The sequence below is a fragment of the Conger conger genome, chromosome 3, assembly GCF_963514075.1.
Source record: "Conger conger chromosome 3, fConCon1.1, whole genome shotgun sequence".
NCBI lineage: Eukaryota > Metazoa > Chordata > Actinopteri > Anguilliformes > Congridae > Conger > Conger conger.
In genome coordinates, this window is record NC_083762.1 from 27414886 (window position 1) to 27437858 (window position 22973).

The 22973-nt window shown below is 41.3% G+C and overlaps 1 protein-coding gene across 2 annotated transcripts in view; it reads right to left on the minus strand.

The window, feature by feature from the left end:
* Nucleotides 1-22973, minus strand: part of fat2 (FAT atypical cadherin 2) — a 41817-nt gene that overhangs the window by 14659 nt on the left and 4185 nt on the right. For both annotated transcript variants that reach the window (XM_061235781.1, XM_061235782.1), the window contains exons 3-15: nt 17927-17985; nt 16486-16797; nt 15765-15975; nt 14148-14287; nt 13542-13817; nt 12966-13176; nt 8756-12808; nt 8284-8480; nt 7549-7702; nt 6089-6322; nt 4886-5275; nt 952-1163; nt 234-371 (exon numbers count right to left, since the gene is read on the minus strand). In XM_061235781.1, coding sequence (XP_061091765.1) covers nt 234-371; nt 952-1163; nt 4886-5275; nt 6089-6322; nt 7549-7702; nt 8284-8480; nt 8756-12808; nt 12966-13176; nt 13542-13817; nt 14148-14287; nt 15765-15975; nt 16486-16797; nt 17927-17985 — 6587 coding nt within the window. The remainder of the gene's footprint in view (nt 1-233; nt 372-951; nt 1164-4885; nt 5276-6088; nt 6323-7548; nt 7703-8283; nt 8481-8755; nt 12809-12965; nt 13177-13541; nt 13818-14147; nt 14288-15764; nt 15976-16485; nt 16798-17926; nt 17986-22973) is intronic.

Genomic DNA, 22973 nt, shown 5'->3' on the forward strand with positions numbered 1-22973 from the left:
ATTTATTTCCTGATTCTGTGCTTTTGATCGATTATTGTTAAAGGAAGGACAGATGGGGCAGGGTAGCAATGACTCACATATAACTAAACAATACATGGTCATCAAGTTTAAACACAAATGAGATAAAGAAAACAAACACAAAGAGTGAATGTATGGCTAGGATACCTAAAACATGAGCCCTGCCCCCTCCATCCCCCAGTCCACAGCATATGCTGACAAAATCCAGCTCTCACCTCCTCCCTGTCCAGCCTGCGGATCACTCTGATCTCCCCACTGCGGGGATCGATACCAAACTGTCGCTCGGGGTCCCCACTGGCGATGGAGTAGTGAATGATGTTGTTCAAAGGCCCGTCAAGGTCATCAGCAGAAACCTGGGAGTGTGGAGAGGGCAGAGAGCACATGGGAGGTGACACCTTCACTCTCTCCTCTCTCTCCTCTCTCTCTGCAGATACTGTCCCCCTCTCCCTGTTCATCCCAATTCTTCTGAAGCTTTTTCACGGTTTCAATTAAAATTTATGTTCAATGTATTCAGTTTGCATTTGTCAGGGAGGCTATTTTTGCATTTTTAATGGTAGTAATTTTTGTGTCACTATTCTCAAGGGAAGCATTGAAGTTGTTAAATTGCTGTAAGTCACTACTGCTAGAACTCAGTTTTAATAGTTTTTGTAATTATTTGTATATTTAGAAATTATCTACTGAAAGCTGATCCCTCATCCCGGAACATATGACCTTATTTTTAGCGCATTTATCTCACTACAGATGTAAAGCAAACCAAGCAGGAACTTCAGCACCTAATCCGATCCATTTACATTATTCAGTGTGTACCCTACAGATGTATTGGAGCTCAGATACAACAAGATAAGTCATCTCTTGCTTCATTACCAAGCTCACACACTTGATAACGCTATCGCGTTTGCCACAGTGATAGCTGAACGGAGCTGTCAGTGGTACCTGCATCACTGTGTCTCCAGGCGAGATATCCTCGGAGATCTCTTTGCTGTAGTCACCCAGGCCGAAGGCAGGCGCGTTGTCGTTGATGTCCGTGATGTTGATAATCACCATGGCGATGTCGCTGAGGGAAGACTTGCCCCTCGCCCCCTCCACTGACAGGTAGTACTCGCGGCAGTGCTCAAAGTCAAGGGAGCCGTTCACCAACAGCGCACCTGCATCACATAAACAAACTCTATCACCCTGAGCAGAAGGGGCCCAGAGCCTGTCAGGACTGATTTGTGGGCTGCCCTCTGCAACGAAATGGCCTTAAGAAATGCACACCAGTTCTCAACATGTTCTGTTCCATGAAGACGATAAATCTCTCCATTGACCTACTGAAACTACTGTTTGACATTGATTTAGCAAAATCACCTGGATTATCACCTGGAAGTTCCAACTCGTGTTAACCGTACAAGGATGAGTTCCTTTGCCTCTGGCGGAAAATGGGTTAAATTCATCCGCGCCGTGACAAAGACAGTGTAAGCCTTTCCATAAGCTGGTGGGATGAGATGCATACACGTTTTGGTTGGCACCTAAGCCAAAGCAAACAGTCTCCGCCTCTTGATACAATCAGAGCTTTGTCAAGCAAATTCAAACCCATGCGTTGGTAATTGCAGTTACGACATTACACAGGCAATGACGATAATATAAACCATGATTATACCTTTGATCCTCACACATGATTTTAAACTCTACCGATGCACAGGAATGATCAGAGAGAACACACTTGGTACTTTTTCCCCCAGCTGAACTGTTAGTTTCTCAACTATTAGTTTTTCAATCAGTACATAAAGCAAACCAAGTGCGGGCAAAGATAGCTGAGAGCGAAACCCAAAAGACAATTGTAACTCAACAGGATAAAAGGCAGCTGGCATTGCAGTATTCACTCTCGATACTGGTACAAAATCATGAAACCGGCATCTCTTTCAACTTATGGGAGGCCTGGGTTTCATGCGTCAAGCGTTTCGTAAGCGAGTTCCCCACCTGCGGCATAAAACGACTGAACTGATATGGGCCTGGTTAAGCAGAGGAAAATGTAGGAACAGTTTGTCATTTTCCCCCATTGGTTACTGAGAAAACTCAATGTGCAGGAACATATGCAGGTTCCCAGGCTGCCTGCCAGTCTCTTTTGCACACTTCAATAAAACAGGATGGCACATAAACAACTCTAACCGCATTCCTCAATTCCACACACTGCCCTAGGCTTCAACAGGTACAGAACCGCTTGGGGGAGGATGACTGTTTTCAGACAGTCTCTGAATTAAATACTTTTCCCAGAGAGTCCCCCCTCCCCTCTCATCGCAGACTATGGCCGCCTGATTCTTCTTCCAATTCTGTCAGGAAAAGTGTCTTCCATGCAATGTCCAAGCTTTCTCACACACATACTCACGTGAATGCCAAAAAAGCTGATTATCTTATCCCCCTGATAAATATTCTGTTGAAGTTTGATTTCCATTGAAGAGGCCAATTCAAATTGGCTTTCTTAATTGGATGACAAAAAAGATGACACTTTTAGCCCCTTCATAATCCTCTGTTAGACCTGCTAAACTCAAAGATTCAATCACTACTAGTTTGAATTGTGCATTTTTTATGAGATAACATTAACAACTGAAGTTAATGATGCAAGGTCTGGCAAAATGTATTCAATAATAACTGTGAGTGTCATGATCACACAATCAGCAACACTGGTGAGAAATGCTCAGAAGAACCCACACATCACTGCAAAAGAGCGGCAAAAAAGAGGAGCAAACACAGATCCAGTTGTTCGCAGGACAACAATTCAATGTACTTTAAGCAACAAAGATATACATGGCAGAGTTGCCAGAAAGAACAACTTCAACACAAAATTAAGTGTCTGAAGTATGCCAAAGAAAACATTGAGAAGCCTGAAGCCTTTTAGAACAATGTGCTTTGGACTGACGTAATTGAGCTTTTTGGCCACCACCAAAGAAGGTATATTTACAAGAAGAACACCTTGCCAACTGTGAAGCACGGAGGTGGATCCATTATACTTTGTGGTTGTATGACATTGAAGTTGAAGAGAGGTTGGGTTATCCAGCAAGACAATGATCCAAAGCATATCTCAAAATTAACCATGAAGTACCTCCAGGAAAGACCGATGAAGGTTTTAGAATGGCCACCACAGTCCCCAAACTGAAAATCTGTTGAGACCTCTCAAACGTGCTGAACATGCAAGGGGGCCGAAGAATATTTTTGAGCAAGAGGTGTTCTACCAGGAAGAATGGGGAAAAATTCCAAAAGCAAAAATTGAAAGACTGGCTACAGGAAGTGTTATAGCTGTTATAATTGCCCAAGTTACAAAGTACTAACTGACAGGGTTCCAAAGCTTTTGCAAAGGGCCTTTATCCTTTTTATTATAAAAAAACTGTAAAAAATCTAAAAAATCTCTTCTTTAAAATGTGAAGAAGTGTGTTACGTTTAATGTTGTAGCATTAAGATATTAGGTTCGCTTCTGCCAACTTGTATATTAATTGTAAAAGGCTTTTTGCAAAGTACTTTATAATGCCTGTACCACTGTTAGAGACTCCAGACAGGCCTATCCTACTCCCTTGCACAGGGAAAATATGTAAAATTGTGACATCTACTGGGAGAAAGAGGGACAAGACCAGTGTGTTAATTCTATAATTATTATATGAAACAAGGAATACCAGGATAAAATCTACTTCAGGTTGCAATAAAAATTTGTAATGGACTGTATTTTGTTTGTGTATCTGTGTGGTGAGAAAATCAGTGACCTATACAAACTTGGCCAGATCGATTAGACAGAAACAGAAATCAAAATGGTACTTCATAGTATGACAAGAAAAAACATGAAGCATTGGCAGGTCTGTGTCTACAAACAAGTTGTAGTTTGAGACAGTAAAATACATCACATACTGTAGATAACCAAAATGGTCACTTCATTCACCCATGGAAATCTTCTGACTTGCTATCGTTGTTTTGTATGTTTGTAATTGTAAAACAGCCAATAAATCAAGAAAAATTACAAATAATGCAATTACAATAGAACGCACACAGAAGTATTCTGAAGTGCTGGTTTTCTCCGTGGTAATGTAAGTAGTCTGAATGGATTTTTTTTTTTAAAGCCTTTGGCACAAACAATTGGGCTGTATGCTGAGTGCACCACATGGCAGCACATTGCATAGATCATCAATTGATTTCCTCCACAAGCCCCTAATTATTGAGGAAACACAACCATTGTGAAGAAAATTGTTTGCCAGCTTATAAATAAATTGCCTCTATCCAATGTGAAACTCCTGTTGAGCAATGGGGGTGGGTTGGAAGGGGGGTTTCACAGATAATTCTCTGGGAGCTGTATTGAGCAGTGAAACCAAAGATCAACATGAGGGCGGCTGGTTTACAGACATGTCTGCACAAGTGCATGAGTCATTAAACACACTTATGTCCTTACACAGAAGAAGTCATAGTAATAGCAAGGAAACAGAGATCAGGCTTGAATTGAATCCTTGGAAAAAAAGATGTGGTCAGGTTCTTCAGAACATTACCAAATTACAGAACAATCTCTCAAATTAACTATCATACCAATGAACAAAAATGTAATAGCCCATATGCTATTGTAAGCATAATAATTATTTTGACATTATTTGTTTCAGCATGAGATTTCTTAAGCAAAAGTTAAATCATCTTTTGGCATGCATAAAATGGCAATTAAATTTTCAGAATGATAATTCGTTACAAGTCTGTCTGAATGTCTTGTTTCAGAATTTCAGAAAAGCTTGCAAGAAAATACGCTTGACAAAATAATTGTATCCTTCTTATTTTCATAATTCAACAAGGCAGCAGAGGCAGTACTGGTGATTTTAAAGAAAGCATTCAAACATAAATCACAAATAAAGCTTTGCTTTGACCTTACCGGTTTCGGAATCAATTTCAAACTTTCCATGCTCATTGCCAGAGACGATGTCATAGGTAATCGGCACGTTGTCCGTTGCGTCTTTGGCCAGGGCAGACACACTCAGGATTTCAGTTCCGACGGCGATGGACTCTGGGATCTGGGCGGTGTATTCGTTACTCAGGAAGACTGGCTGGTAGTCCTTGAGGTCCACCACAGACACGGTCACCGTGGCAATGGAGGAGCGTCGGTGAGGGAGCCCCCGGTCCGTGGCTTGGACCTTCAGCTCGAACTTGGACTGGGGCTCATCGGACAGAGACCGCTCCAAGCGCAGGATCCCAGAGAACTCATCCAAGGAGAAGTAACTGCTGTCAGAACCCAGCAGGGAATACACTACCTCTGAGTTTATACCTGTGGCGCAGAAAAATATGTTTAAACATCATAGTAAAAAGACATTTAATGTTGCTTTTCTTTTGTGTTACTCCATTGGAACCAACAGAGTAACACAAAGAAGTTAAATAATTTAGTTAATTAATATACAATTTTATTGAGTAAACTATTATGTACAACAAATTGAAGAATGCATGTGCGCATATGAACACACACACACACACACATTCCTGTACAAATATTAATGTGATTAATATATTTGTAAAAATAAAATCAGACAGGTCTACTTTTAGCTAATTGATGTTTGCTGCTATAAATGTAGAGAAAGGCATTCAATTTTTTTTAGATAATGAACACAGCATAGGCAAATACTGATGCAGTCACTTAAAATAGTTAAGAAAGGTAAGAAATCTGCAGACTGGGAGGAAAACAAATAAGTGAAGAGGAAGAAAGCAGAAACAAGTTCAAGCAAATCCAGACGAGCGGCTACGTTCCTCCCTAATACCTCCCTCCTCTATATCCGAGATCAAATACACAGCACCTACGCATTAACATTTACTAAAAGAACATATGAGCCAGCAGACAGCAGGGATTGTGTTTTTTCAATGACAGCATTCTTCAGTTGATTAGTGCTTGCCACCAATCTTTTGTTCAGTGGTGCTTGTGGTCATAAGTACGTGTTATTCAACCGATTTGGATATCTGAGTCCAAAAAAGTTGCTGCAGTGTGTTGTCTGTATGGTTTTACTCAACTCTGTTCAGGTTTTGTTATGTGCACACATTTATGCTGACCACTGACTGGAGATGACCAAGTCACAAGTAAATGGTAACATACCAGTATCTGGGTCTTTGGCATAAATTACAGCAATGGGAGTCCTCACGGTGGTGTTGTCAAAAACGGTCACATCATAATGGTTGGTGGGGAATCTTGGTGGGTTGTCATTCATGTCTTGGATCATCAGAAGTACATCAGCCTGGCAGGAGCGACCTCCACCATCAGTGGCTTTGGCTACCAGGTCATACTCTATCTCCCGTTCACGGTCCACCACAGACAGGGTAAACAGCTCTCCTGTAGCAAGCACACACACACACACACACACACACACACACACACAAACACACACAAAATGAGTAGTGAGATTTAGTTGTAATAATGAATCTGCTGTTTTCTCGCAATCATGAGTATTTCTGCAGGAGTCACAAGTTTAAACAAGTCACTGAAGCTCAGTGGTTGTGCAACCAGTGCATTTCTCTGATTGGGACAAGTTTAAAGGAAGGCAGGACGTCAACATGCAGGAATCTGCAGGCTAACTCTAAATTAGTCATTCTTAATAAAAAAAGACAACTGTGCAACTGTGACTTAAAATGCATATGGTGCTCACCACTGACCATTCATTAGCATGAGATAAAACCATTCATCAGCCATCACTAACACCCATTCTGACCTTTTTATTTGAGGAAATAGTATATAAATACAGAATTTCCTTTGAACATGCAATCACATTATAACATTAGTCATCTCTGAAACTACTGCAGATAAGAACATAAAGCCCCAATTTACAGACAGGGCAATACGATATGCGAAGCCATTTTACATTACACAGGATATGATGTTATTTTCCTTGTGCTTATAATTAGGGGGCTGTGCATAAAGGCCCAGCCCAGCTCAGATGTTCCTATACTAGCATGGTTCATACCAACCAAATAACCAGGCAGCAAACAAAAGGGTGCTAATGCGAGCATTTCGCAGAGGCTGTCAAGTGGGCACCTTCCTTCACCGGTGTTTCGTTGAGTTAGGCCCATGACACCTCCAGAAGGCATTGAACAGTGAATCCTGGCATCCCAGACCCATCCCCCTCCATACCTCCATCAGGCACCCTTCATTAACCACTAGTGCACCGCATGCACAGAACAACAACAGTACAACATGGACCCCCTTGGTGACTAACGTTGTGATAATCTCACTGGCACCATTAATGCATGCTCAGTGCCACCAGTCCCATGTGGGTAATGTCGTAGCCCATATCAGGCATGACCAACAACAACGAACCATGATGGATGGTTCAGATATGATAAATAATAACAAGTATGACTGATGAGGAAGGAAATCTCTATGACAGGAAAGAATGAAGAGACATGCATGGAGAGTCAAGGCCTTTCTCAACAGGATACATTCCTTGTGTGTTATGTGTTTACAGGACTGGAGATTCTATCTCGCCCTCAAAACAAATAATGGTCTGCACTTACCCCCATAACCCCTCCACTTACTCCACCCAGAAGAAAGTTGAGAGTTACCTGTCTGTGGGTCAAGATGAAACTTGTCTGCATTGGGACCATGAAGGGTGAATGAGACCTGGCCGTTAGTGCCAATATCAGGGTCTGTGGCTGAAACCTTCAAGATGAATATTCCTGGGGGAGAGTTCTCCATGATGACCTCTGTGTAAAGCAACTGGAGAGATAAACAGTAATACATCTGTTACAATACATTTCTCTGACCACCTCACATAGAAATATGTACTTAACTGGGCATCATGCCTTTGAACACACAATCCACATATTACAATATTTGTATTGTGTGGGTCTGTGTCAGGCCCATCTATTGACACTGGGTGGTGGGGGATGGTGGTGAGTAGGAGGTCACCAATGGCGGGTAGCAACCACTGTAATACAGTCTGTACATAGGTATATGTAAAATTGCATAAACAAAGGTTCCCTCCTTTGTGTGGGGTTGAATAATAATAAAATAAGAAATCTTAATTACGAATGTTTATCATACACAAGCATGTGTCTATTAATACAATTCCATCATTTCAAGAGCGTTATATATGCCTCAATCAAACACCTTGCTTTGTCTTTCAAATCATTATTCAAATCAGTCACGTAGGTTAGCGTTGTAGATGACTGAAAATATGCATGTTATTATGATTCACTCTGCCCTCGTTAATCAAAAACCAGGAATGTGTATCAGCTTGTGCTGATGTGCTTATTGCACATAGTGGGGATTCTTGTGGATGTGTACATCGATCTTACCTGTTCACACAGTGGACTGTTATCATTAATGTCAAGAACATGGACATCTACTGTGGCAGAGGCTTGAAATCTTCCGTCGGTTGCAATTATCTTCAGGCCATATCTCTCTTTGGCTTCTCTGTCTAGAGAGCTCTTCAGGGTCACCTTCCATTCCTCTCCCACTTGAACAATGGAAAACTGGTCCTGGGGGTCTCCATCTATACATTTTTGAAGAGATTAGTCAAGTCTAGATACACGGTAATGACTCTGTCACTAATAGTCTTTAGCACATACCTTTCTTTTAGTCCATGAAATATGATATTAATTCAGAAAATATTAGTCTTTATTTCTTAGTGAATGTACAAATGATCTTTGGAGCAGATAACTGCAATAAATAACCTTGAATAACTTTATATTACATGGTAAACTGAAATGCAATTGAAGAAAAAAGCCTGATTGCTACCTCCCTGTTTTTAGATGTTTAGATGCTCACCTGTAATGTAACAGGTGAACTGCCTGTTCTCCTTTGATACATCAGCATCCGTTACGCTCACTGTGACAATGGCTTCACCAGGCCTGCTATTCTCAATGACAGAGCCCTGATACACCTCTTCTGTAAACTGCGGAGAGTTGTCATTCTCATCTGTCACAAACACCTCCACCAGGACGGAGGACGAGAGCTTGACCTTTCCCCCGTGGTCAGTAGCCACAACATGGAAACGGTAGAGTCTGTTTGTCTCACAGTCTGTCTCTTTTAGAGTGGTGATCCAGCCACTCTCGCTGTCAATGGTGAACACCTCGCTGACATCATCCGGGTCAGGCTCCACCCTGTAAGTGACCTCCCCATTGGTTTCCAAGTCTGGATCATTTGCTGTTACCTGGATGACAGTTGTCCCTGGAGGCATGTTCTCGGCCAGGAATGCCTGGTAAGGGTTGGCCTCAAACACGGGCTGGTTGTCATTCACATCTTGGACTTGGATGCTCACAGATACCAGTGAGGCCACATCGGTGCCATTGCGGTTGCAGTTTGCCATGACATCAATCTGGTACCACTTTGTCTTCTCGTAGTCTATGCCTTTCTGGACAAAGAGAGCCCCACTGTCTTTGTCCACGCCAAATACTTGCTCCTTATTGCTCTCCACAGTGTTACCATCTACCAAACTGTATATGATTGGTGTGTCTGCATCGGCCTTGACCACTCCTATTTCTGAGCCCAAAGGAAGGTCCTCTACCGCAGAGAAGGTATATAGAGGCTCTGAGAATCTTGGCAGAGGCAGTTCAGGTGAAACCACCTTGACTTGCACAGGAACAGTGGAGTTGTAGAACGGGGTGCCTCCATCTCGAGCCTTGATTTTGAAATTAAAAATTTTGTTTTCCATTCCAACCAGACTCTCCTTGGTACTGACGACACCGGTGAAGGGGTTGATTTCAATGACCTCCTCCATCACCTCCTCTGCCTCATCAACAGTATAGGTGACATCCGCATTTTTGCCATCATCTGCATCATAAGCCATTATCTGGATGACAGGGGAGCCTTTGTTTACACTGGACTGAATGGAAACCTGGTACTCAGATGCTTTGAACTGAGGAGCATTATCATTTTCATCAGTGAGGATTATTTTTACAGTGCAAAAACCAACTCTGCCTCCACCATCTTTTGCCATAACCTTAATGGCAATTACTCTTTGGGTTGGGTTTTCCCTATCAAGGGGCTGAGATGTCACAATTTGGCCCTCATTGTCTATGGAGAATTTTTCATCTGCAAGCTTGTTAATGATTGTGTAGTCCACACTGCCGTATGGACCATCGTCAGGGTCTATTGCAGCCAATCTGATCACACGGGTTCCAGCCTCAGCATTCTCTACCAGTTCAGCCTCATAGATACTTTGGTCAAAGTGGGGATTGTGCTTGTTGCTGTTCATCATGTCAATATTGACTGGAGCCGTCTTTTGAAAAATACCATCTGACACAGCCACTGTAAGGTTGTAAAAAGGATCAAGGCTTTTCTTGCAGACATTAGAGAAGGAAATTATACCGGAGGACCTGTTTATGGCAAAATGCCTGTCTTCATTTCCAGAGATTATTGTGTAGTCTAGATTGTTGAGGTCCCCACTGTCTGGATCTGATGCTTGGATTCGAATGACAATATGACCACATGTGGCCATTTCATTGAGAGAAGCATGGTATTCGTCCTTGTTGAACTTAGGAGGGTTGTCATTGACATCAGTGACATTCACAGTGATGAAAGCCTGACTGCTCATAGGAGATACACCATTATCTATAGCTTTAACTATCAGGCGGTACTGTTGTCTGTCTTCATAGTCCAGTTCTTGTGTTGTTACTAGAAGACCGCTCTGTGGATTAATCTCGAAGAAATCAGTTTCATTTTTTCCAGTCCCAGTTATTTGGTAAGTTATATCTTTATTTCTTCCAGAGTCTTTATCCACAGCCAAGACCTGTAACACTGAAGTGCCAGTTGGTGATCTCTCTAACAAATGTGCTGTGTAAGTCAGTTGCAGAAATTCTGGGGCATTGTCATTAATATCTTCAACTTCAATCTCAACTGTGGCATCGGAGAAGGCTCCTATCACAGAGTCAGTGGCTCTGACTGTCAGAACATGCTTAGATTGGGCCTCATAATCCAAGTTATCTGTGACACTCAAGACCCCTGTTTTGAAGTCAATGTGAAAGGCTCTTGAGGCATTTTCTTCAATAAGGTTGTAGATCAAACGATAGCCCTCAGGATTCCTGGCTTGTACATGCAAGATGGTAGTGAACGGAGAAATGTTTTCAGGAACCCTCAAAGGGTAGTACATGCTTTGAAATACTGGGTTTGACCTGTTCCTCACTTCAATGTGCAAATCGGCTATGGATGCTAAACTAGGCATGCCCTCATCCTCAGCTAACACACTGAGAACATACCTATTCTTTGATTCAAAGTCGAGGGGCCTTTGAAGTGACACGTCACCAAGATAAGGATCTATCCTAAAGAGGTCAAAGTCATCTTCTAGCAGATAAGTGATGGATCCGTTTTCACCAAGATCTTTATCTGTTGCTGTCACCTGAAGGAGTACATCTCCTGGCTCAGCATCCTCAGAAATCATAATGGAGTGAGGCAAATTCAGGAATTCAGGTGCATTATCGTTGGCATCATTGACATACACCTTTACATGGGCTAAAGCTATTCGGGCAGGACTACGAAAGTCCCTTACTTGTACTATCACATCATACTCATCTTGTGTCTCCCGATCAAAAGGTACACCAGTGGTTTCAAGAACACCAGATGTCTGTATCACTGAAAATAACCCTCCTGGGTTTAGAACTGTGTAGAATAGAGGCTCATTCAGATAGCTCCCTGAGGCTCTTACGACAGCTAAGGTTTTGCTAGATGTTGTGTTCTCCATCACAGTGGCTGCATAGAACTTTTGCTCAAATCTAAGACTAGTCATTGTGATGTTGGTGATGTTTATTTTAACAATGGCTGTATCTTTGAATAAACCATCAGAGGCCTTGATGAACAGTGTATGATTTAGTTTGAGGCTAGAGACGTTGTCCACAGATATACTGCCAGTGGTAGGATGGACACTAAAAGCATTATTAAAATTGCCCTCATGAATGCTGTATAACACATCTGAATCTGCATCGTTTGCGGTCACTTGAATAACTTCCATGCCATGGAAAGCAGGCAACATGATAGAAGTTTCATACACTGGTGCTGTGAACTTGGGAATACAGTCGTTGAAATCCAGGATATAGACAGTTACTTTAGCTGGTTTGGTTGCATAAAGAGAAGGCTCCCCAGAGTCACGGACCTGAACACTGAAGTGAATCTCTGGAGTCAATTCAAAGTCAATGGGAGCTATTAAGGAGAGTGTCCCCATGCTTGGATCAATTTTGAAGAATTTCTCCCCTTCAGGTTCCAGGATTTGAAAAACTAGCAGGGCGTTGGCATCCTTATCTGCATCAGTTGCAAGTATCACCAGAGGCGTGTTGTTCTGTCCCATCACCATGGTATTTATATGTGCTGACTCACTGATCTGCCCCACAAACTCCTCCTGAAGAAAAACCGGAGCGTTGTCGTTCTCATCAATGACATAGATGTACACCACTGCATCTGAGTAGCTCCCTGCTAGACTGGAAGCTCTTACTTGCAACTGGTAGGAGAAGCACTCCTCAAAATTGAGTGCTCTTTGAATTGAGAGGACCCCAGAGAAGTAGTTGATGTGGAAAGTTCCATTGGGGTCCCCGCCTTTGATCTTGTAGTGCACAGCGGAGGGGCTAGAAGCTGTGACCGTGAAAAAGGGAGAACCTTGAGGGGTAGATTCGCTGATCTCGGTGAAGTATTCATCTGAGGAGAACTTGGGTGGTGTTTTGTCAGAGAGTTTAACATGGATGTTGACAGGGCTTAAGTCACTGCGCTGGGGGAAGCCCTGATCAGTAGCCTTCACAGTTAAATGGTATTGTTGGTGTGGTAGGGTATCTAAGGGCTTAGCCACCTTTATATGTCCAGTTTGGGGATCAATGCTGAATGCACCATCGGTGTTTCCTGAAGAAATAGAAAAAAGAGCGATGAATAAAGTAAGTCATTTTATGTCAAAACCTTGCATTTTCCTGTATCTAACTAAAATATGTCCATAAGTATCTTTACTTTATTATGCAGCTGCACACATGACTGGCACGGCAAACAAACAGTGAATCTATACCTGAGTGAAATGAGTAGATAATCTCAGAGTTGCTGCCTGTGTCTTTGTCCAGAGCCCTAGTTTGCAGCACCTCTGTCCCAATGGCTTCCAGGTTTAGCACATTAGCCTCATAATGTGAGCTCATGAAGACTGGAGAATGGTCATTGCAGTCCTCCACATGGACCACAGCCTTTACAAAGTTCCTCTTCATGGGGATTTCTTGATCTCGAACCTGAGAGCAATGAAAGGGTGCTGTGATTCATTTTATTGCATTTTCAATTAGATTTTTTGTGACACTTCAAATTATGATGGCTACATTTGCAGAGGTGCATTTGATCTGGGTATTTTGTTTCTCATTTGGTGAACAATGAAAAATGAACAAACCAGCAACATCTGAATATTTTTGTCGGCACTTGCACTTAACTTCAGCTGTCAATAAATCACCTGCTACCATGCTTAAACTCTTTGCAACATCACTCAACTTTATTTATGTTCTGGGTCAACAGTGTCAGCCTGGAGCTACCTGATTTAAAGATATGATAGTAGACTGAAGCAGACATATTAAAAGGTGAGATGAAAATAGAGTGGCCATCTTACCATCAAAACAAGGGTGTGCACAGGTAAGGTCTCAAAGTCCAGTTTTTCTTTTATGACAAGAATTCCACTGTTGGGGTCCAACTGAAAGTGGCTGACGCTCTCTGGATGGATGCCGCTGTGAATGGTGTAAAGAAGCCTGCTATTGATGTCTCTGTCTTGCGCACTGATCTGCAGGATCTCTTTCCAGGGCGCGGTGTCCTCAGGGACCACCACCTCATACTGGCTCTTCAGGAACACGGGCCGGTACCCATTCATGTCCACCACACGTATATAAGCCTGTTCAATGAAATACACGTTATTACTCAGTGAAGTAACCCCGCTATTGAACTACCCCAAATATTCGGTGGTTTGATTCACACTTTAATAACAGGAAGGCAGGTGCTGGAAAAACTCCTGGCCAAGCGGAAAGATAAAAACTGTTACGGATTGCAATTACAATTCTGATTTGCGATTCCAAAGTGCAATTTGATGATATGATGGATGTCTTTTTAGGGCTACATTGTTCGCAGGTAATTGCATTGCTTTGATGCTTGAATTGGTGCGCTTGAATGTTGTGTAATCGGCATTGTTTGGGCACAGAGTGTGTGGGATGAGCGGGGCTCTAACCTGAGTGGTTATGATCTGGGACCCATCTGTCACCCGCACTGTCAGGTTGTAGTTGGACCGTTTCCCTGCGTCCAAGCGCCTGGCGATCATGATAGTACCAGTGTCCTTCTCCATGTCAAAATCCAGCTCGTCATCACCACCTGCAGGATACAGATGGTCCTTAAGCCCAATGCCCTCTTGGGAGCCTGGAAACCATACCTTTGGACTTCTGCGTCTACCTATTTTTAACTTATTCTTTTGGCCCAAGGACAGCAAAAACCACACTCCCCGCCCTGATCGGTCAAATGTACATGTAGATGCCAACATACAAAGAGTGCATGTGCTTATCCGTGAGATCAGAGATACTGTATGTTTCAGTCTTTGCAAATCACGATTTACACAAAGCAAGAACCATATGTAACTTTCCCAGTTTATGACACATTTACTTTAAAAAGCTGAAAACACTGCTCACTGCACTATATCTATTCATCTCTGTCCACCGTCCTGAAAATACAGACTTTGAAATGAATTACATTTTAACAATGTTCCTGACATAGTTTATAATCACCCCTGCACAGATCCCCCATGATTCTTAACCTGCGGGATTTGGCTGAACGCTTGAGTGGCAAGGCACCTGCTGGAGTTGTCAGCTGCAAAATGATGGTATCAGTGCTTTGACTACGATGTGACATAATCTCTCCAAGGGACCTTGCCCCCCCCCCCCCCTTCTGTTACATCATAAGAGTTCTTGTGGGGTGCCTGGCCCCATGTTGTCCAATAGCCACCACAAAGCCAACAAGGCATCCATCTTCATCAGTAGCCCCACGTGGATTAACAAACAGTGCAAGGTCACACGAGGGGGTCCCCTGGCGAGGATTCGCTCCACGGGTAGATGCCATTGTTTAAGGGGAAACATTTGGCAAGCAGTGCCTAGAACAGACGTGGCAACCAGTGGGGGCGGAATCATGCTTGTTTCCCCAGATGGTGTTTATGAAGAAATCTGCCTCTTGGAGGCTCAATGGCTTCATTATTTTAAAGAGGCTTTCTTTCTATCTCACCAGAGCAGGAGTTCTGAGATGCTTCTGAGCATTATTTGTCAACAGATTATTTTATGACATTATTTTCCCAATTCATAATACAATTTGATTATGATTAGTTTTGTAAGATAATTTTTTTTTTTTGGAAAATGTTGGTGCTAGCAATATGCTATTATGCAATATTTAAACATTTCTTAACTTAGTCACACCAGGATCTGCTCCAAACTATTACATTATAAAATGCAGTGTTTCACTATTTGAAAGGAAACGCATGGGTGGTTTGTTCCATGCCAGGAGACTGATGACTGTCATCTCCTCCAGGCTCACAGAGCTCTGGCCTGTCATCAGAGGAAGCCCGATTGTGCTCTCCCCAGGCCGAGGCAGCATTGAGCAAGACAGTTATCCTGGAACTAATCTTTTAATTAATGGAAATTAAAGTAGTAACATGGTGGTTGGTCACACTTTCTATGTTTTTTATGCAACTTCTTCTTCCCCTTCTTCTTCTTCTTCTACTTCATCATTATTCTTATTATTATTATTCTCTCAGTAATGCCAAGTAAAGTACTGTAAAGTACATCAGGAGACACAAAACTTTCCTCACCTATGATGTCAAACCAGAGGAGGCTGCCAATTCTGTCAGTGCTGATTATCCCCACCATATGATTGACAGGGTCCATCTCCATGACAGCAAAGTTAAAGTGCGGCTCGTCAAAGGCCAGCGGTTCAGAGGAGGGTGTCGGCTTTGGAATCCACTCGATATCAAGGCGGGCTGTGGACCTCCTCGCAGGGCTTCCATGATCTGTCGCTTTGACCTGAGATTGAATTATAAGAACAGCGATCATAAATATCAATGGGCAAAGCTAGATCCATTAATGATCCCACATATGCATGTGTGTGTAAATACCAAAAGTCTAAAGTAAATTGCATTAAAAGTCAATAATGTAACTTACTTTCCCCTTCATTTACTTGGTTCTTTGATTTGTGTATGCCCAGTTCATATACAGTATAATCATATATGAAACAACTAAACATGGTAGCCAAATAAATAAACAAACAAACAAATAAATGAACAAATAAATGCATGTACATAAGAGAGAACATTTGTATAAGAACTGATATGCAAATAAATTCAACATACAGTAAGTAAATTTTGTCCTTGCAGTAGAATGGGATTAGATACACCTTATACAGCCATTATGCAATGGAGACAGAATAACAACAATAAGAAAAATCCCAAAAGTAATAATGGGCAGCATTTTGGTCAAATCCTGGATTTGGTTGAAACAGGAAGTAAACAATTTAAGGCGAGCGAGGTGTTGTACCGTGAGGATAGTGTAGTTTCCATGCCCGAAGTCACCCATAGAGGACACCACGCCAGTTGTGGGATGGATATCGAACTTGTGCTCCAAATCAGTCTCCAAGCTGAATGTGACCTCGGCATTTGGCCCCTCGTCGTCATCCCGGACAACCATCCTGTACACTTCCTGTGGCTCAGCCACACCCTGCCTCTCTGGCAGCTTCACCTGGAAGAGTTTGTGGTTGAACTGGGGGCTGTTGTCATTCTCGTCCTGCACGTGGATGACCACGGTGCCAGTGGAGCGCAAGGCCGGGGCGCCATTGTCAGACACAATCACCTGAGAGCGGAAAGCAGCTGCAGTTATTTGTCTGGGTTATTTTCAGAACGGCCAAACACTTTTCAGATGTAAAGAGACATCCTAGCTCATATCTCAGCTGTGTAATTTGCGCTTTCGATTCACATTTCTAGTGTCTGCCTGTTTGTTTACAGGATTAAAACAAAGTCTATTACTGTTCTCTGCATTGAGTGATTCAGTCAGGTTCTTTTATACATAATTCCAATTCTGAATGTATTCATGTGAGAAATATATTTACAGGTAAGTACATTACAGCACCTTGCTGTAACAAGCCCATTTTATGTAGGAATGTGTTTGCATGTGTTTATTTCTGCCATAAACACATGCTCTTTAGCTGCAAACATAAGGGTTTTTCCTTTATGTAACATTGTAGTGAAAGGTTTCATTCAAGTCCCAGTCTTCAGCTGCCTTATAGATGTAGGCAAAAATGCCTGATTACATTAATAGATTTAATAGTAAATCAGAAAATCCAGAAACAGATATGGCACTTTACGAACAGGGTTCCCCAGCTCTGGTCTATAGATAGGATAAATGCAGACATTTAACAGTTATTTATACCCCAGCAGGGAAACAACAGTTTCATCACAGCTACAGTAGCCACAGTGGAATGCATTCTTTATCTAAAGACCTGTATTACCGGCAAAGAATAGAACAGAATAGAATGAACAGAGGGGTTGTAGGACTTTTCCGGTGCTTCAAAGCTCCATGAAAATGGCTTAATCTGTAACCTAATATTCAAGGGGAATTCTCGCAGGTGTTCTCTCTCACAGGTGTTGTAAAGTAAATGGTGTTTGCACCCAGAAGCCTACAGAGACATGGCCAGAGGCGGCGGATTTGTGAGAGTATTGATCACTGTCAGAGGCCTAAAATCCTTATGAAAGCAACTTTCTTCTTTACATTCTTCAGATGGCCGAATATATTATTACTAAAGCAGAAAGAGCAAGCCTCTTGCTGATCCTGGCAATTTAAGGTCACATACTGTACATTTTTCTGTTATAGTGTTGACGGGCAGTCCTGTGGCAGTTAAGAAGATGTTAACTTGTGTTTCAGCTTGTGTTTGGTGAAACTTCTCAGCATAGCTGTAAAATAGAAAAAAATCTTCTTTCATCACCTCAATGATGTGTTCTGCTTTCTGTTCACGGTCCAGGACAGCCTGAGTGGTGATGACACCTAAATAAACAAAAACAGGAAAGGGAGGGTGATCACTGACGAGACTCTGTGGGCTGGAGGATCCACCTGTCTGCCCACTTCACTCTCTCCTCTAGGCAGAACAGTTTTCATTTTAAGTGTTTATCTAACTTCATGGTTCTTGCGAAGTATTAAACCATTAGGAGCCTTGCCGTTTTCACAGAGCTCCTTACAACTGTATTCTAAGCCAAACACCAAAGTCAATAATCAGTGTCGTTCTAAATTTTCACAGGGAATTAAGAAACCAGAAGCTTATAGAGGGACAAATGATTCAGCCGAGCTCATGACTCCTTCCTGACTCATACGCTTTTAGCTCCTTTTCAGGTGCTAATGCTCCTCCTCTTTATAAGCGCACAGCACAAGTATTCCTCTGGATGAAAGGCAGACATTGCACCAAACACACATTGTTTCGCAGAACAGGTTTGGCGGTGGTTTTGGTTATAGGTGTGAAAATACTGCTGCCACCTCTTCTAAGGGAAAGGATATAGAGGTGAAAGGTTAGTTTACCACCAGGTCAATAAACACTTGAGCGAGAGAATGCAGTTGGAGAGGGGGACAACTCAATCTCACGGGGTAATTTAGCCTTTATGACACTCCAAACAAATCATCCTGTGTATTTTCCCACTTGGCAGGGGATTATTTCAGTGGCCCCATTAGAAAGTGTGTTTTTCTCATTAGCCACTGGCTAAGAACACAGTAGGGACATTTATTTACAACCTATGGACAGCTGTTTTTCTTCTACAAACATATGCTTCACTGCTTTGAGCCATAGCTTCCAGCACACATTTCTCTATATGACAGTTCACTGTTTGTAGATGTACTGTCACTTACATCCACAGACCAAGTCATAAATTCCCCTTGTTCAGACATATCCTCTAACTTTCCCATTAATATGTAAATACAGTGTATCTATCTAGGGTAACGCTTCAACAGTTATGTAAATGATCATTTGGTTCTTTGTCTGTTCCTGCTATGCAGTGGGTTTACCGCTGTGCTTGAGTCAGACTCATGTCCTTCTCACTCAGTGAGTCATTACCCCTGAAGCTCAGAGAGGGAGAGAAATAACCCAGGATTTTTCACCCTGAAGAAATTTAACATTAAGGCTCGCATTCTTCAGGTTTTATTTGTGAGGAGCTTTGAGTTGATATTTTTCCAGACTGTTTTTGAAATAAAGTTTGATATCTAGTCTCTCTGAAAATCTTTTTTCCCTCTCACACATCTCAAGTTAATAATTTAGAAATTGAACCTGAGTAGACATAAACAACAGTATTATCTATTATGTATCATTATCGAGTATTTCACAGCCAGAAATTAAATTACCTAAATCTTAAATTACCCTAGTATACAGTGTTAGGGCAAATTCTTAAGAAACCCATGAATTTAAAAATTCAACTGAGAGGAAATGCGTGAATGCATCACAAAAAATGTAATAAGATATAGTAAGAATAAAGCATGAGTTTGGATAAATGTGTTTCACTCTTGACAAGAGAAGACATGACATACAGTCACTGTCTATAAAACTAACAAAACAACAATGGCAGCATTTCACATTATCTTCTGAATCTCGCAGAATCACCACATTGGCCAACATTTGGAAATTTTGTTAAACTCCTTGTGTTGTGTGTGGCCTTTTCCCTCTTTAGCCAATTGTTATTTCTGTGAATGTTCTCTGGAACCAATAGCTTTTGTGTTGTGCCCTCTAAGCGTTACTGGAATCCTTTCTCTCTGTAATCCATAAGTGTTGGCCTGGGGTGGGGCTGCTGAAGCAGCCCAAAGATTAGAAGTTGGGGATGAACAAGTTCAAGCTTGTGATGCAGGTTAATGCTGTTCTAATTCACCACCACTTCAAAGACCAAGCTGCGTCATGTCCAATGGCTCCAGTATGCATGATTAGATGTTTAAAGTCTGTTAAATTTGACTGATAGGATATTAGAAGCTTAGATCTGTCTTGTTGGGTGGCTTTGCCCCTACTATGACAACGATATTGATTTAGAAAGACATTTCAGCATATGTGGTATGTTAATGAAAAATCAACAGCTGTTACATATGCAACATACGGTAAGTCGGTATTCTGATTATATATTTCCAAGTACATTTTTCCAACTCCAAACCATATCAACCAATATTTACTGGGAAGAGTAATTTTCCAGTGATATATTTAAAAACTTAGGCAGCTTTTTTATTTGACCGGTAAAATGGGCCAAAAAAGAGATCTAAGTGACACTGAAAAAAAAATGAAAAAAAAGAAGTGAAATGTGAAATGTAAAAATAGAAAAAGAAAAATCAGAAGGATTCAATACTCTTGAGATTGGAAAACTATTGAGGTGTGAGCACCGGCAAATCAAATGCTTTGTTAATAATATTCAGCAGGGTCGTAAAAAACATGTTCTGAAAAAAATGTGCAAATTAACTGTCAAAGACTTGCAAATAATTAAACGTAAAGCCACTGGGAACCCTTTCGAACCCTCCAGTGAGTCTCCTGAAGTACAAGGTGTTGAGTGCTCAGAGGCATTGCAAAGGCAAGAACGCTGAAACACATCCTGAATAAGAATGCTGTAGCGTCAAGAATGCACAAGTTGAAGCATCAAGATTGGGCCAAGAAATACCTTAAGACTAATTTTTCAAAGGTTGAAAAATTCCAAATGTTCCAGGTGGGAGTGCCCATGGCTGGATCACTAATGGGCACCAGGTCGAGTCAGGCAGAAGCAAGATGGGGGAGGGGTAATGTGTGGGCTACTGTCATCGGTGAGCTAGCTCTTTTCGGGTTACAGATGGACAGAAAATCAACTCCCAGTACAACTGTCAGTTTCTGGTAGAAGGTACAAGAAGAGGTGCGCAGCATTCAAGAAGACCATGATCTTTATGCAGGACAATGTTCCATCCTATGTGTCCTATGTGTGAAGGTACAAGAAGAGGTCTGCAGCATTCAAGAAGACCACAATCTTTATGCAGGACAATGCTCCATCATATGTGTCCAAGTACTCCACTGCTAGCCATAAATGACCAAATAATGACTTGGTCCCCTTCTTCACCAGATTTACACCCAAATCAATGAAGAAACTGACAGATTCTATGGATGGGAGGCTCATGACAGTTATTGAAAAGAAGGGTAGCTATATTGGCCACTGAATATTTTGAAATGCGAAAATTGTTATTTTCGAAGTATAATATGTTATTTTATATTCATTATTTGTTAAACAATTGTTTATTGTTAAGTTTTAAAGTAAGTGGTGAAAAATTAATTAATAATTGCACACACTAATATTTGAGAAAATTGTTGTATTTAAAAAAAAATTTCCTTTGTTAAAGATACAAAACTCTTGATACAAAATAAAGTTTTGGATTCACTCCGCTCAACAGTAAAATTAATCCAGAGAAACACAAATTGCCTAATATTTTACTAGCTATAACTGTCAAGTGAGATACCCAGCATCACTTTGATTTCTGCAACCACAACAACCTAATTTTATAAAGATTATGAAAACAAATGTTGTAGAACTATTTTCTTGAAATACATGGCTTAATCAATTTCTCAGTGATAAACTTTAAATATGATGGGTGTTATCGCTGCAGAGTTATAAACCTATCATTTCTATAACTACAATGTCCACAATTATTCATCCCAACCCTAAAGTCTCTGTCAACTTCATCATACGATTGCAATTAATTAATTTATCCCGTTACCTAGATAGGGAAACTGGATACACTATGTGCATTGTATCTTGATAAATTAACAAAATTATTATATATCAGAATGTGTGTTTGCAGAGGTATGACTATCACCTACAGTACATCTTCAACTAACTCAGTACATACATATATCGGGTAAGTATGCACTGAGTTAGTACATACCACTTATCCCTGGTAAGTCATTAGAAACAGTGCATCTGGATTACTTGACATTTACATTTTACATTTACATTTTAGTCATTTGGCAGACGCTTTTAATCCAAAGCGACTTACAAGTGCATATGTTCTTCCACAAGTCAAAGCATCACATACATAGCTAGGAAAATACATAGGAAGTGCTGTTCTAAACATATAGTCATCATACATGTAAGTGCAAATATTATTTCTTTTTATTTTTTTATTTTTATTTTTTTTGGGGGGGGGGGGGGGGTTAGACAAGAGGGATAGGGATATCAGAAAGGGGGGCGGGGGAAATCAGGAGGGCAGACTAAGGTAGAATTTGAAAAGGTGTGTTTTTAGTCGGCGAAATGGGGGGAGGGATTCTGCTATCCTGACAGTGGTCCTGACATAATCCTTAATATAAATTTCTTGTTCAGGGTTTACCATGCGCATGTAATACACAATTGTTTATACCCACAGCGGCCAATCCCCCTAAAAATCCCTTTTGAAATTCGTACTGTCTACTCACTCGAACAGCATCATTGTGCAATGCAAAAATGTCAATGACTTCAAATTCAGATCCATTTTTGTGTTTCACTGATATGCTACACTGTATCTCACTGCTTTGGCTGCTTCCTCTGTCGTTAGAAATCCCAACTAGCAGACATTTACATTTCACCGCCAAAACTAGCCTGCATCAAGGTTAGCTGCATCATTCTGCATCATCATATTATAAACAGAATACTTGATATTGCACAACCAAATGCTTACGTTTCCCAGCAGACTTGGCATATCAGAACAGAAGAGAATAGGCTACTGCTTTCAAATAAAGTATCACAGATCATTTAATGAATAGTGTTTGGAATACATTCGCTGCACACATTTGTCATGCTCAAAGGCTGCTGGAGTGTTTTTCTGTTTGTTTTTCTTTTTTAGCGAGTAGCCTGATGAAGCTGATATCTTTGTTGAATTAACAGTATATAATAGAATCTAACCTTCTGGTTGGTAACAGCTTTCATAGTAATATTAAATGTATAGTGCTGTGTTCACATTTAGTTGTTGAAGTCAGTATGTAAAAGCATCTAGTTTGCGTTGTTTATCTTCTGTAGCCTCACGTGGGG